Raw genomic sequence first — 17,238 nt, forward strand, 5'->3', positions numbered from 1 at the left:
GCTAAAGCAAATAAAGTTTTTATTTGACAAATACGAACAGTAAAAATTTTCTATAAACTAGGTAACTGCTACATCTTGCAAAGACCTCTCCAAAAGTTTGAAGTTTTTACACTCATACTGCAGTACATGTATTCCTTAGCAACACTTGTTACTAATAGTAAAAATAAGTCTGTAAAGGGCTGTAATTTATCAAATCACAATAAAAGACAAAAATTAATTTCCATGTAAACTTTGCCCCCTTCACCAGGATGCAAGTGAGATTCTGTATTCTGGTGCAAAGTTCTAAATGAGCTCTTGTCTGAAGTAAAGGAAGCAAATGAGAATGCCCATAGCTTCAAAATAAAATTAAAAGAATATCACCATTCTTTCTTCAAATTACATGGTTGTGGAGGTTTAAGGACTGAAGATTTCTGTTGGGAGCATCATAACCAGCAATGCTTAGTATAAACAAATTTCTATTCTTTAACATATTGACTGCCATCCATCAGAAACACCAGTGTACTTATACAAATAATAATCAAGCAGTAGTTTGTAAGAGATAACTATTTTGTATAATAGAAGAAACAGCAACTTTTTTTCAAAGTAATTGCTTTGCTGATAATTTTACTATATTTAATTTAGCCTCTGTGATTACAGATAGTATGTATCGGTTCAACATTAATTAGAGTTGTCATCAACCTGAAGATAGGCTAGAACACAAAAATTCTTCAATAAGAATACTCCCATTGCAAGTGGTATGCTCTTTATTGCCTCCAGCCATCTCTTACCTCATCCTTACAACAGCATGTAGATCAATAATTAATTAATTATTTTGTAAACCTCATATACACACATCAAAGACTGTTTGCTGAAAATCTCCTCATACCTTGTAAAATATGAAAATTGGTTAGACATTGTATGTATGTTTTATCCTCATCAAGATAAGTGATCATTCTTTTTTCTTTATTTTGCTGCAGCATTTCTATTATCGGTCTTTGTCGAATAATGACTCAAACAACTCTTTTGATGATCCTTGTAACAAAAAGGTTTAAGGTTCTGCAAAATCATGTATTTGATTAAATGAACAATCTTATTCTGCTTGATTCAATACTTCTGTGAATATTGTAATTTCCATATTCATTAATATGTGGACACTACATTGTACACATTAACCAATACTGCATTACATGTCATAGTCCAATCAATTCTAGGAAGAACTATCACAAGATTACGTATAAATTTAAAAAAAAAAGCTGTATATGATGAGAGCCCAGGGATGACACTTATGAGTCACTAAATTTTTTGGGGTACCTACAACAAATGAACAATAGGCTTACCAAAAAGATCTTCTCATTGGTTAAAAGCTCCAAGACTGGAAGCCTGTGGCTTAATGAAGTACTAAAGGAGTTGGATTCGGCTGGGACCTCTGATCTGGAGGTAGAAGATTGTTCCCAATTTTGTGCTATGGTAGACTCATGGACCCTACCACCTAGAGTCCCTGAACATCGGAAGCTCCTTTCTCAGGAGAGAGAGGAGAAATTATCAGCAGTGCTCAAGAGATATTTGGAACGGAAGAGAGCATCAAATAAGAATGAGTCATAAGTGCTCCTTAGTAGGCTTAAATCAATAATAATAATAATTATGTCTGTATCAATTTTGCTACTTCCAATGTAAATTTTTAGTGTAGCTGATATCAAGTGCAATAGGTACCTTTATGACTTGTGTGGTATCAATAACAGCATAATCCTGGATAGTTTATAAGAAAATATTCCAAATTAAAAATTTAAAAAAATATTTTAATTATAACATACTGACTAAATCTAGTTACCAAAAAATTATAATTATAAGACAAAATTTATATAAATGATAGCCTCCCCTAGATTAAATGTATTATACTAGGATTTTCAAAAAAATTGCAATCCAGGCTTTCTTGGTAACAGCTTTGAAAATCTCAATATTTGTATAATGACTGGATGGCTTTGACTTAGGCCAAACACTTTTTTCTAAGTTTTTATGTATTTTTTCAAGCATTATATGTGATGTTGCAATTGTTACATCTTATCAAAAACTTAGCAGTTGTAACAACAGTGCAGAAGCACATGACAACAGTCTAAATGCCAAAATTGCAGTGAACAGTGGAAAGATGACATCCTTAAATAAATTGTCCTCAGAATATGTCGAGAATTGATTCAAAAGTTCATGAGTAAATAATATATGAAGACAAGCAAAGTTTTAAAAATGTGTTGTAACTATAATCATATAGTCTTAATATAAATGCTAGTTTCAAGTGACAAAAATCTGACATAAAGTGTCATGTTTTCATTAAAACAGTGTATTGGGTTCTTCATTAAAGTGACGTCCAGTTTTACTATACACTTAACCAATCAATCCAGCCAGTTATGGGGTGGGGTCAGGTGTAAAAAAGAAAGGGGGGAGGTTGGTTATACAGGTAAAATGAACAACACTGTGAGACTTGATACACACAACCCCTTTTTTTAGGTAAAAGAAACTGTAAGCACCAGGAAAAAATGCTAGTACTCCCCTAGTGCTGAGCATTTTGTTTTGTAGTTTGACACTTTTCCATTTAAAAAATTCCGGAAGAATTATGCACTTAAAGTAAATAAAATACATGATAAAAACAGAACTAGCATTTGTGCAATTAATAGCTGCAGTTTACAAGAAGTACATTAGTTCACTATCATGTGTATTCACATGCAGATAATACACTGTACAGCCACAGACACTGGTACACCTGCCTAATATTGTGTAGGGCCCCCATGAGCACACAGAAGTGCTGCAGCATGACATGGCATGGACTCGATTAATGTCTGAGGTAGTGTTGGAGTAAATTGACACCATGAATCCTGACCGAGCGGGGTGGCGCAGTGGTTAGACACTGGACTCGCATTCGGGAGGACGACGGTTCAATCCCGCGTCCGGCCATCCTGATTTAGGTTTTCCGTGATTTCCCTATATCGCTCCAGGCAAATGCCGGGATGGTTCCTTTGAAAGGGCACGGCCGACTTCCTTCCCCGTCCTTCCCTAAGCCGATGAGACCGATGACCTCGCTGTCTGGTCTCCTTCCCCAAACCAACCAACCAACCATGAATCCTGCAGGGCTGTCCATAAATCTGTAAGAGTACAAGGGGGTGAATATCTCTTTTGAACAGCATGTTGCAAGACATCCCACATATACTCAAAAATGTTCTTGTCTGGGTAGTTTGGTGGCCAGTGGGAGTATTTAAACTCAGAAGAGTGTTCCTGGAACCACTCTGTAGCAATTCTGGACATTTGGGGTGTCGCTTGTCCTGATAGAATTGCCCAAATCCATCAGAATGCACAATGGACATGAATGGATGTAGGTGAGCAGACAGAATGCTTTTGTAAGTGTCACCTGTCAGAATCATATCTAGACATATCAGGGGTCCAACTACATATGCCCCACACCATTACAGAGCCTCCACCAGCTTGAAAAGTCCCCTGCTGACATGTAGGGTTCATGAAATCATGAGGTTGTCTCCATACCTGCACACATCCATCTGCTCGATACAATTAGAAACGAGACTCATCCAACCAGGCAACATATTTCCAGTCATCCACAGTCCAATGTCAGTTTTGATGGGCCCAGGTGAGGTGTAAAGCTTTGTGTCATGCAGTCATCAAGGGTACACGAGTGGGCCTTCATCTCCAAAAGCCCATATTGATGATGTTTCATTGAATGGTTTGCACGCTGGCACTTGTTGATAGCCCAGCACTGAAATCTGCAGCAATTTGCAGAAGGGTTGCAGTTCTGCCATGTTGAACAATTCTCTTGAGTCATCATTGGTCCTGTGCGCAGTGATGTTGAAGATTTGATGTTTTACCTGATTCCTGATATTCATGGTACACTCACGAAATGGTTGTACAAAAAATGCCACTTCATCACAGCACCATATTTGCCCAGTTTACATATCTTTGTATTTGAAAATGGATGCCTATACTAGTTTCTTTGATGCTTCAGTATATTTCTTATCAGCTTGCTCACTAAATATCCTTTTAAAGTGAGGACTTATCAACAAATGTATCAGATTCATTTGCTTCAGAGTCTCCTCAATAAGAAATACAGTTTCCTTAAGTGGCCTTACCTCCATCTCTCCTTGCAGCCTATTATTAAAATAAGCCAAATCTTGTATATTATTACACCATATTGCATTATCATTATTTTCAGTATTATTTTCATTCAGACAGGTCATGTTTCCTTTTTTTATTATTCAGTTTTCTTTCTTTCTATAAAATATTGTGTGCATTTTGATACATTCTATGATATATCTCATCTGGAGGAATGTAAAATATGATACATTTTATGATATATAATTACCCTTGCAGCTGCAGAAAAGTGAAATAACTGACTGATTTCTCATAGCATAGGTTTATTTTGAGTTGGATGTGTCCTTTGTTATATTATATCATAGATTTTAATAGTAATGTTGAGATCAAATAATGTCATTTAAATACAGTGTTATTTACTTTTTTACTTGTTAATAGGAATTGTCGAAGGCCAAATGTGGAACAGGCAGTTAGGAAACAGTTACTGCAATGTCTGGATTTACTTCAAAACTCCAAAATAACAGCAACACGTCGCTCACCTGGGCTGCCCCTCGTGATCAATAAAGTTGCTGTTGCAGATTGCCGTCCAGATAAGGTGAGTAACAATGCTGGTGCTTACACTGATGATCCAAAAGATTAAGTCTACATATTTAATAGTGTTTTGGTCCACCTTTGGTAAACTAGACAGCAATGATTCTGTGTGATATGGATCAACAAGTCCTCAGCATCTGTCTGGAGGTACGTGGAATTATATGTCTACACAAAGATCACACAATTCCTGTAGATTATGCGCCAGTAGTTTGTGGATGCAGAATTGCTGCCCAATAGTATCTAAGATGTGGTCCATTGGATTCAGGCCAGGCAAATTATCTACCACTGCAAATTATTGAAGTAGATAGCTTCTGTAACTTCATATGGGGAGAAATTATACTTGAAAACTTGAATACATTAACAATTGTTTAATTTTACCAACTCCCACCTCAGATGATACAGTTGCTGAACAGTTCAAAGAAAGCATGAATCTCATTGGAAATAGGTACCTCACTAATATAGTTATACACTGAAGTGCCAAAGAAACTGGTATAGGCATGCGTATTCAAATACAGAGATATGTAAACAGGCAACACCTATAAAAGACAACAAGTACCTGCAGCAGTTGTTAAATCACTTACTGCTGCTACAAGATTTAAGTGAATTTGAATGTGGTGTTACAGTCCATGTATGAGTGATGGAACACAGCATCTATGAGTAGCAATGAAGTGGGGATTTTCCCATTCAACCATTTCACAATTGTACCATGAATATCAGGAATCCAGTAAAATATCAAATCTCTGACATCGCTGTGGTCAGAAAAATATCTTGCAAGAACGGGACCAACAGCAACTGAAGAGAATCGTTCAGCTTGACAGAAGTGCAACCCTTCTGCAAATTTCTGCAGATTTCAATGCTGGGACACCAACAAGTGTCAGTTTGTGAACCATTCAACAAAACATCATTGATATGGGCTTTTGGAGCTGAAGGCCCACTCGTGTACCTTTACCCCTCGCCTGAGACCATCAACACCAACACTGGAAAACTCTTCTGAGTTTAAACACTTTGATGGCCACCAAACTCCCCAGACATGAACATTATTGAGCACATCTGGATGCCTTGGAATGTGGTGTTCAGAAGAAATCTCCACCCCCTCGAACTCTTACAGATTTGTGAACAGTGCTGCAGGATTCATGGTGTCAATTCCCCCAACACTACTTCAAATATTAGTCGAGTCCATGCCACCTCGCTTTGGCTCTTCAGTGTAGTTTGTGGTGACACCAGTCTATCATCAAATATGTCAGCAAAAAACATGTTTAAAGCTGGTGGTAGGCATAAAATGTTATTGGAATGAATTCTCAGAAAATTATTTTGAATAACTAGTCAGGAGCCCACTCTAAGTGTAAATGGTTGCAAAAACATACTTGACCTCTTTGCAACATATTATCCTGAGCAAACAGGGATTAGTAACCACAAGGTTGTTGTAGTGAGTCTAAATACCATAACATCAAAATCCACCAAAAGTAAACACGAAACACATCTATTTAAATAAGCAGATAAAAATTTGCTTGATACCTTCCTAAGAGCTACAGTCTCCAGTTACAGTCTCCAGTCCTTCCAATCTGACTGTGTAACTGTAGAGTTGATGTGGTTCAAGGTATCAATGGCAGTTGAGAGATGTATACCAAACAAACTAATAAGACACGGTACTGATCCTGCATGGTACATAAAACAATTGAGAATCTTGTTGTGGAAGCAAAGAAAAAATCATGCCAAGTTGAAAAGAACTCACAACCCCCAAAACTGGCAAAATTTTACAGAAACTTGAAATTCAGCATGAACTTCAATGTGAGATGCTTTTTAAATCCAAAGAGATTCTGGTCATACACCAGCAGAAAGACGTGATCAGTATTGTCACTATATATGTTGTTGTTGTGGTGTTCAGTCCTGAGACTGGTTTGATGCAGCTCTCCATGCTACTCTATCCTGTGCAAGCTTCTTCATCTCCCAGTACCTACTGCAACCTACATCCTTCTGAATCTGCTTAGTGTATTGATCTCTTGGTCTCCCTCTACGATTTTTACCCTCCACGCTGCCCTCCAATGCTAAATTTGTGATCCCTTGATGCCTCAAAACATGTCCTACCAACCGATCCCTTCTTCTAGTCAAGTTGTGCCACAAACTTCTCTTCTCCCTCATCCTATTCAATACCTCCTCATTTTCATATATATATATTAAAAAAACAAAGATGATGTGACTTATCAAACGAAAGCGCTGGCACGTCGATAGACACACAAACATACACACAAAATTCAAGCTTTCGCAACAAACTGTTGCCTCATCAGGAAATAGGGAAGGAGAGGGAAAGACGAAAGGAAGTGGGTTTTAAGGGAGAGGGTAAGGAGTCTTTCCAATCCCGGGAGCGGAAAGACTTACCTTAGGGGGAAAAAAGGACAGGCATACACTTGCACACACACACATATCCATCCACACATATACAGACACAAGCAGACATATTTTTCCTGCGTGGAATGTTTCCCTCTATTATATATATATATATAAAATAGAGGGAAACATTCCACTTAGGAAAAATATATCTAAAAACAAAGATGATGTGACTTACCAAATGAAAGTGCTGGCAGGTCGACAGACACACAAACGAACACAAACATACACACAAAATTCAAGCTTTCGCAACAAACTGTTGCCTCATCAGGAAAGAGGGAAGGAGAGGGAAAGACGAAAGGCTTTGGGTTTTAAGGGAGAGGATAAGATATTTAAAGATGTCTGCTTGTGTCTGTATATGTGTGGATGGATATGTGTGTGTGTGCGAGTGTATACCCGTCCTTTTTTCCCCCTAAGGTAGGTCTTTCCGCTCCCGGGATTGGAATGACTCCTTACCCTCTCCCTTAAAACCCACATCCTTTCGCCTTTCCCTCTCCTTCCTTCTTTCCTGATGAGGCAACAGTTTGTTGCAAAAGCTTGAATTTTGTGTGTATGTTTGTGTGTCTGTCGACCTGCCAGCACTTTCATTTGGTAAGTCACATCATCTTTGTTTTTAGATATATTTTTCCTACGTGGAATGTTTCCCTCTATTTTATATATATATATATATATATATATATATATATATATAGACACACACACACACACACACACACACACACACACACACACACACACACAACGATGTGCACAAAGGTTAGTTGGTTGTGTTGCCGCCAAAACACGTTAAACGGTGGAGCAATTCGGGATAATTTCGAAAAAACTGCGTGTAAATGTATTAAAAGGAGTGGTTTTGTGGTGTCAGATTGTGAAAATGAGGATAACAATTGTCTGACGAAGAAATAATGACGTTAAAACCTGTGGGAAGCGACTAAAAAAGATCAGTGATTTGGGAAAAACGGAAATGGAAAAAAGCGAAAGTTATTAGAACTACCTGAAATGGCTGATTAATAGCTGAAAGGAATGGGGAAAAAAAAAATAAATAAATAAATTCCCGAATTGCTCCACCGTTTAACGAGTTTTGGCGGCAACACAACCACCTAACCTTTGTGCACATCGTTGTCTACCAACCCGCTTTGTTTTTAGATATATTTTTCCCACGTGGAATGTTTCCCTACATATATATATATATATATATTTCCCACGTGGAATGTTTCCCTGTGGGAAAAATATATCTAAAAACAAAGCTAATGAGACTTACCAAACAAAAGCGCTGGCAGGTCAATAGACACACAAACAAACACAAACATACACACAAAATTCTAGCTTTCGCAACCAACGGTTGCTTCATCAGGAAAGAGGGAAGGAGAGGGAAAGACGAAAGGATGTGGGTTTTAAGGGAGAGGGTAGGAGTCATTCCAATCCCGGGAGCGGAAAGACTTACCTTAGGGGGAAGAAAGGACAGGTATACACTCGCATACACATACATATCCATCCGCACATACACAGACACAAGCAGACATTTGTAAAGGCAAAGAGTATGGGCAGAGATGTCAGTCGAGGCGGAAGCAAAGAGGCAAAGATGTTGTTGAAAGACAGGTGAGGTATGAGTGGCGGCAACTTGAAATTAGCGGAGGTTGAGGCCTGGCAGGTAACGAGAAGAGAGGATATACTGAAGGGCAAGTTCCCATCTCCGGAGTTCTGACAGGTTGGTGTTAGTGGGAAGCATCCAGATAACGCGGACGGTGTAACACTGTGCCAAGATGTGCTGGCCGTGCACTTAAAACCCACATCCTTTCGTCTTTCCCTCTCCTTCCCTCTTTCCTGATGAAGCAACCGTTGGTTGCGAAAGCTAGAATTTTGTGTGTGTGTTTGTGTTTGTTTGTGTGTCTATCGACCTGCCAGCGCTTTTGTTTGGTAAGTCTTATCATCTTTGCTTTTATATATATATATATCCATCCGCACATACACAGACACAAGCAGACATTTTGTCTGCAGGCATAAGAGTTTCGCTCTTTGTCCTTAAATGTGTCTGATTGTGTCTGTATATGTGTGGATGGATACGTGTGTGTGTGCGTGCGAGTGTATACCCGTCATTTTTTTCCCCTAAGGTAAGTCCTTCCACTCCCGTGATTGTAATGACTCCTTACCCTCTCCCTTAAAACCCAAATCCTTTCGTCTTTCCCTCTCCTTCCCTCTTTCCTGATGAGGCAACAGTTTGTTGCGAAAGCTTGAATTTTGTCTGTATGTTTGTGTGTCTATCGACCTGCCAGCGCTTTCATATGGTAAGTCACATCATCCTTGTTTTTTATATATATATATATATATATATATATATATATATATATATATATATTTTTTTTTTTTTTTTTTTTTTTTTTTTTTTTTTTTTTTTTTTTTTTTTTTTTTTTTGCTCAAGTCACACCAGTACTCAAGAAAGGAAATAGGAGTAATCTGCTGAATTATTACAGATTCAAGATTCATATCACTAACAGCGATTTGCAGTAGGATTTTGAGCCATATATTGTGGTTGAACATTATGGATGACCTCAAAGGAAATGATTTACTATAAACAGCCAATGTGAATTCAGTAAACATCATCATGAAACACAAGTAGCTCTTTATCCTCACGAAGGAATGAGTGCTATCGACAGGGGATGTCAAATTGATTCCATGTTTTTAGACTTCCATCAGGCTTTTGAGACCTTTCCTTATTACTGACTTCTAATCAGATTGTGTGCTTATAAAGTATTGTCTCAGGGCTGCAACTGCATTAAAAATTTCCTGTTAGAAAGGTCATACTTCACAGTTATTGATAGAAAGTCATCAAGTAAAACAGAAGTAATATCTGGCATCCCCAAGGAAGTGTTATGGGTCCTACATAAATATTGTAGTAGACAATCTGAGCAGCCCTTTTAGATTGTTTGCTGATGATGCAGTCACTTACCTTCTTGTAGAGTTATAAATTGCAAAATGAATTAGATGAAACATCTGTATGGTGTGAAAACTGGCAATTGACTTTACATAATGAAAAGTGTGAAGTCATCCACATGAGTACTAGCAGAAATTCGCTATATTTCAGTTACAGGATAAAAAACAGAAATCTAATGGCTGTAAATTCAACTAAATATGTAGGGATTACTATTACAAATAAATTAAACTAGAATGAACATGTAAGTAATGTGGGGTCAGCAAACCAGAAGCCTGTGATTTGGTGGCAACATGTCTACTAAAAAGGCTGCTTGCAGTATGCATCTGCACCCTCTTCTGGAGTATTGCTGTACAGTGTGGGATCTGCATCAGATAGGAATGGTGAAGGACATCAAAAAGTTTTGCATTATCACTAAATAAGGGACAGAGTCCACAGATATGATACACAAATTGATGTGGTGATAATTAAAACAAAGGCATTTTTGTTGAGGCAGTATCTTCTCAGGTTTCAATCACCAATTTTGCCTTAAAAGTGTGAAATTATTTTGTTAGCATCCACTTACTTGTGGAGGAATGGTCACCACAATAAAATAATAGAAACCAAAGCTTGCATGGAAAGATTTAAGTGTTTGTTTTTCCTGTGTGCTGTTTGAGAGTGGAATGGTGGGGAAATATCTTGAAGGTAGGTTCATGAACTCTCTGCCAGGAGCTTAATTGTAAATTGGAGAATAATCATGTAGATATGGATGTAGATATTTTGTGGTATTGCTGTGTACCTCTTGCCATGTACAGGGCATCTTCAGAAAGTAAGTGTACTAGATTTTTATTTTTATTTTTTTTTAGAAAATGTGTATTTGAAAAAGAATTATGGGATATTGCTGTATACTTATTGACTATTTTTCCAGATAATCACCATTTTGTTCAATGCATGTAGTGAACCATGGCACAAGCTTCTTTATCCCCTCCTCAAAGAACTCTCCTGCCTGCTCCTTCCCCACTTCAGAACCTCTTTCTGCATCTGCTCATTGGTTGAAAATTTAATTCCACTCATGTGTACCTTCAGGGAGGTAAACAGATGACAATCTGAAGGCACCAAGTCAGGGAAATATGGTGGGAGGTTAGAACATCCGAACCAAATGAGTCCAAGAGTGCCCTGGTGGCTGAGGCTGTGTGAGGACAGCTGTTATCGTGCAACAAGTACACTTCTCTTGTCAGCATTCCTCTCCTTTTGTTTTGAATGCTCCTTTCGAGTCTTTTATCACTATATCGTTGTGCACTTGTGGTCGCTACCTGAAGCAGAAATTCAGCCAAAACATTTTCTCTGTCCCAAAACACTGAGTCACTATTTTTTTCCATCCATAATTGTGGTTTTGAAGTTTTTGGCAGATGGGGAAATGGTGTGGAGACACTGTGAACTGCGTTTTCACTTCAGGTACATAATGAGCCACTCACCTTTCATCTCCAGTCACAATAGAGCTCAGAAAATCCTCATCTTCCAATTCAAGTTGCTCAAGAAATTCATGTGTGCTATGGATCTGATTTCTCTTATTCTGCACTGTCAGCTACTTTGGGACCCAGGTTGTGCACAGTTTCCAGTATCCCAGCATTTCTGTGATTGTCTTGTGTAAGAGAGTTATGGAGAATTGTGGGAATATCACAGAAATTTCATCAACTGTCGATCGACTGTCTTCACTAACAATTTCCTCAATTTTTTCAGCAACCCTTCATGCAAAATGAAAGGTCTTCCACTCCTCTGTTCATCATGAACATTTGTTCTGCCTCCAATAAACTGTCTACACCACTTAAACACATTAGTTCTATTCGTAACACCTTCACTGGAAACCATTTTGATTCATGAAAAAAGTTTGGTAGGTGTTATTTCTTCCACAAGACGGAAGCTGATCAAAGCACCTGCCTTACACTTGGTGTGATTTCTTACTGACATCTTTCACGCAACGGGACACTACAACGTGGGTTTACATACTATTGAGTTCCTATAATGCTCACTCTGGTCAGGGGACATACTGTAGCACTCAGTCATGGCAACTTCTTTAAAAAAATAAAATCACCCACAGTACACTTACTTTTGAGTATGCCTCATACACAGCAGGTGCCACCACCTGACACACTAGCCAGCGTTCAGCCTTCGAGAGTCCTGCGTTTGACTCGGAGCATTTGCGCACCCTTGCCAGCCACTTTGGGCTGTGGATAGAGTATGCCAGTCTAGCTGTAAGCACCGTGTGCTCTGGAACAGACACGGGTCTAGTGTAAGCAAGGTTCCCAATGGTGTCAGCCACTGTTATGCTGTTTCGCCACTGTGCTGCCTCATCAGGCTCACTCACTGCCTCTAACCATGGTCAGCTCCTGGGCCACACCCTGTCCACCTAGCATGTATATGGTAACCATTAAATAATAAAGAAAATTGATTTGGCCAGCATTCTTGACTCTGTGCACACCAGGATAATGAAAGATCTCATCCCAACAGCGTCCAGTGCATTCTGTTCTTGGGGCAGAAGGGGCCACCTCGCAACACTACTCTCAGTGTAGTGGTCAACACAACACGGTGCCATTACACTGTGCTGAGCCAAAAACATTGTCAATTACAATTACAGTAGGCACGGAATCATTGAGGTTGAACAGTGGATAAATGGAAATGTGGTGCCTTCTCAGATGAATCACACTTCTTGTTATATCAGATTGATGGTTGTGCATAGATACGCCATCTTCCAGGCAAACAGCTGCTCAAAATGTGCATAGTGCAATGAACATAGGCTGGTGGGGCAGGGTTATGCTATGTACTTCAGTGAGACCTGTGGTAGCAATCAAAGGCACAAAGACAGCTGTGGACTATGTGATCATTTTTGCAAACCAGGGACATCCTGTCTTGTTTCAAGTCTTCCCCAATGGCAGTACCATCTTCCAGCAGTATAACTGCCTGTGTCCCTAGGACAGGATCATGTTACAGTGACTCGGGAGCTTGATAGGGAGCTCACATTCGTGCCTTGGCTACCAAAATTCACCTGATAGAAACCCAATGGAACGCTATTTGGTGCCAGCTCCATAGCCTCAAACCACCAATCTGTAATTTACAGTAGTTGGATGACCTCTGTGCACAACATACCTCCACAAGCCTAACAAGGACTTGCTAAATACATACCATCAGCAGCAGTGCTGCTATGTTGCATCATTCCGAGGTGGCTCAATTTGATGTTAAACTGGTGGTCATAAATTTTTGGTTTGCAGCATATGTAAATCTGTGTGTGTGTGTGTGTGTGTGTGTGTGTGTGTGTGTGTGTGTGTGTGTGTGTGAGTGAGTGAGTGAGAGAAAGAGAGAGAGAGAGAGAGAGAGAGAGAGGAGATACATTTGTAGATTTTCTTTTCAGCCGCTCCTGCAGTTGGCAGCTTCCAGGCTTACTGAGATAGCATCCCAGGAGCTGCCAAATTATTCATTATCTGGAGAGAAGCAACTGGCGGTTCCTGATGCATTTGACCTGCCACAGATGAGAGCTATTTTGTGCTTGGCCGCTCTGATAAGAGATGCTGGACTGTGGATTGGCATGACCCCTTACATAGAGCCCATCACTTTCCTTTGCATTACCAGAATTACTGACTGCTCTGCATGGCCTATCAGGTACAGCCTTTATTATTTCAGTTGATGACTTTGTTTGGCTTACGATTGCAGCTTGGATATTCTAAACTCCCTCTTATCTTTGCTATAAACAATAACCATTATGTTATTAATTTGTAAACTTCACAACTACCTCCTTTGAAATGCTTTGTGATCAGTTCCCACTCACATTGAGATGAAATAAGAGGAAAAGTTAGAAATTATATTAACATTTGTGTTATAATAAATGAATATTCTTTCTGCCTGGTGTCTACAACTATGTTTCCATAAGTCATGATTTTTGTTGTTGACCTGTGGTCTTAAGTGGTGATTCTTCACTGCAGAAAGTATTTTTGGGTTCAGATTCACTTTTTATATAAGGGTCATTCTAAATGTAAAAAACATTTGTTTCTTGAGATCATTTTGTTTGAGATAATGAAAGAAAATTTATTTTACAACATATTTTGATATCTTAGCTATTTTTCTATGCATTTAAGCATTTGTTGTAGCAATCCATGGGCCTTCTTATACCTTATTATTAGTTTCCACCATACTTTTGAACCAGTCACTATGTCCTCTCGAGTTCTTTTCATTTTTATAGTTCTTTCTAGTATGCACACACACATGTATGCAAGCCCAAAAATACACACACACACACACACACACACACACACACACACACACACACACACACACACACAGAGAGAGAGAGAGAGAGAGGCAGACACATACACAGACAGACGGAGACTGGGAGTTTGCAATGGAAGCTTTCAGTGTCTGATGCTTACCTTCCTCAACCATAAAATCTACACTATAATAACATTTGCTTTTTAAGTACTTTTCAGTGTTATTCTCTGCAGTTTTTAGTTTGTTGCCCTTGAATTTGGATCAAGTTTATTGCTACACTTCAAAGCCATTTTACACAAGCTAAGTCTGTGACAAGGCATCATGTATTCTGATGTTTCATAAACATGTGTAAAAGAATTTACTTTGAAAAGTTGTTGGTTTCTTAGCTCAAAGAGTAGTATTTCATAAATGAACACTCAAGGAATTGTCATTAGGCCAAGGCTTTTCAATAATGGTTTACGAGCTTGCTTGTTGTTTATTCCCTTCATAACTCTGATGATTTATACTGTAGCTTGTACACTCTGAGCAGGTTTGTGTTTTCAAGACCCCAAAGATACAAAATATGCATTATATAAATTTTCTTAATAGTTAAATGGCTCTGAGCACTATGGGACTTAACTTCTGAGGTCATCAGTCCCTTAGAACTTAGAACTACTTAAACCTAACTAACCTAAGGACGTCACACACATCCATGCCCAAGGCAGGATTCGAACCTGTGACCGTAGCGGTCTCGCGGTTCCAGACCTAGCGGCTAGAACCGCTCGGCCACTCCGGCCGGCAACAGTTAAATCAGTTACATTATTTAGAACTCTTATTGTTTATATAAAACTGTTTTATTGCTTCACTAAGCAATGAATACAATCAGTCTATAACAAGGTTTTGCTTAAAATAACTCTAATTATTTTAATAGTGTCTGCAGCAATCACCTCTTTGTCCAAATAATTTAACTCTGATGTATATTCAGCAGCTTGTTTGGTCCTGAAGTGTACAATTTGTGTTCTGTAAGGTTCAGTTCCATAGCATTAATATTTATACAGGTTTCAAATTCTTTAAGAGCTTGTTTATTATTGTGTGCTAGTTCTTTGTTGGTCTTGTAGAAAACTACTGCTTTTGAGTCATCTGTATGCAGAATTCTTTCTGAGGTTATTGTAAATGGCATTTATGTATGAGGAACAATCAGAAATTATTTACAGTAGTAAGTTTTTGTACCTTATTTATCAATGAACATAAGTGAATACACATGGGATCTCTTATTATACTCCCTATTCATGTTAATACAATGCTGCCAGCTTTCTGGCAGCTTCAGTATTGTATCACAGAACTGTTGTATGGAGGTGCTAAGCATCCACTTGTGGACAGCTGCTTGCATTTCTTCATTGTTGCCGAACCTCTTACCTTGCAATGTTTCCTTCACGTTATTGATAAAGCATAATCAGATGGAGCGAGACCCAATATGGTGGCTGTGGCACAACAGTGAAGACCAGTGATGTCAGCTCTGCAGTCACGGCATTGCTAGTGTGGGGCCACAAATTGTTGTGCTGAAGGAGCACTCCTTTTGACCAGTTAGCCTGTCTCCTTTGCTGAATCTTGTGTCTAAATTGTGTAAAGGCATTGCAGAACATCTTGCTGTTGACTGTTGTTCTTTGTGGAAGCCAGTCCACAAGTGTCAAGAGAGATAGAGATCATCTGGTTGCCTGCAGATTTAAACTCTCAGGATGTTTCCGTCACATGGACTGGAATTTCTTCTCAGGTGTATGGTAGCAACACCATGACTCACCACCAGTTTCTCCAAAAAAAATCTGGATGTTCCTTCTTCATTTTCAATTGTTGACAACATACTTCAGTTCTGTTCTCCTTCTGGGCCTGGGTCAAGTCCCATTGAACCCAGTGTACACACACCTTTTACGTACTGGTATCCAAGTTGTCACAAATAATGGAGTGCAGGGTTGCACAGTCAAGGCCTATTCCAGTTCATCAAAGGTTATGCACCTATCAGCCATAATCAATGTTCCCTGGAGTCAGATGACCAGTACTTACATTACTGTATGCGAATTCCATTCTAATAGCGAACCCAGCAATCCAGTTATAAACAGCCTTTTGTGTAGAAGCTCCTTGGCCGTACACCTCAGTTAGCTGTTCACAAATATCTATTTTTTGGCTCTTTCTTTTCACAAAAACCATGTGGTCCATCTTTGTCCATGATAGTCACCTCCCATCTTGTCCATAGCTTTCTCTGCTTAACATCAAATGAGCACTGTGCTTTCACTATACACACTGTTCATAACTGCATCTAGTGTCTGTTTGGTGTAGTAGAATCAGATCATTGTCCTATGCTAGGACATACCCATAGTTTGCAAGGTATTTGTAAAACAATGTGATTTTAAACCATTTCTGAATGCCATTCATAATACAGGAGCAGTAATGGACCTAGTATGAATCCTTGGGATATGCCTGTTTGTGTCTCCTTCCGATTAGAACAGGCTCTCTCACCTTTTGTTGTATAACTACTGTATGTTTCCTATTTTTGAGATAGAATGAGAACCAGCTGAAAGATTTTCCATGAAAACCATAAGCAGGCATCTTGTGAAGCAGCAGTCAAATGCTTTAGTGAAGTAACAAAAGATACCAGACTCATACAGCTTGTTATCAAGACTTTTGCTTATTTTAGTGGTTATTTCATTAATAGAATAAGATTTTCACTCTGCAGCAGAGTGTGCACTGGTATGAAACTTCCTGGCAGATAAAAACTGTGTGCCAGACTGAAATTCAAACTTGGGATCTTTGTCTTTCATGGGCAAGTGCTCTACAGGTAGAGGCAAAGGTCCCGAGTTCAAGTCTCGGTCCAACCCACAGTTTTAATCTGCCGGGAAATTTAATATCAGCGCACACTCCACTGCAGAGTGAAAATCTCATTCAGAAAACATCCCCCTGGCTGTGGCTAAGCCATGTCTCTGCAATATCCTTTCTTCCAGGAGTGCTACTTCTGTAAAGTTCACAGGAGAGCTTCTGTGAAGTTTGGAAGGTAGGAGACA

At 39.0% G+C, this 17,238-nt stretch overlaps 1 protein-coding gene across 3 annotated transcripts in view; it reads left to right on the top strand.

The window, feature by feature from the left end:
* Positions 1–17,238, top strand: part of LOC126425288 (uncharacterized) — a 390,004-nt gene that overhangs the window by 263,752 nt on the left and 109,014 nt on the right. For all 3 annotated transcript variants that reach the window (XM_050088259.1, XM_050088260.1, XM_050088261.1), the window contains 2 exons: positions 4,504–4,660; positions 13,356–13,603. In XM_050088259.1, coding sequence (XP_049944216.1) covers positions 4,504–4,660; positions 13,356–13,603 — 405 coding nt within the window. The remainder of the gene's footprint in view (positions 1–4,503; positions 4,661–13,355; positions 13,604–17,238) is intronic.

The sequence above is a fragment of the Schistocerca serialis genome, chromosome 10 (genome assembly GCF_023864345.2).
Source record: "Schistocerca serialis cubense isolate TAMUIC-IGC-003099 chromosome 10, iqSchSeri2.2, whole genome shotgun sequence".
Classification (NCBI taxonomy): domain Eukaryota; kingdom Metazoa; phylum Arthropoda; class Insecta; order Orthoptera; family Acrididae; genus Schistocerca; species Schistocerca serialis.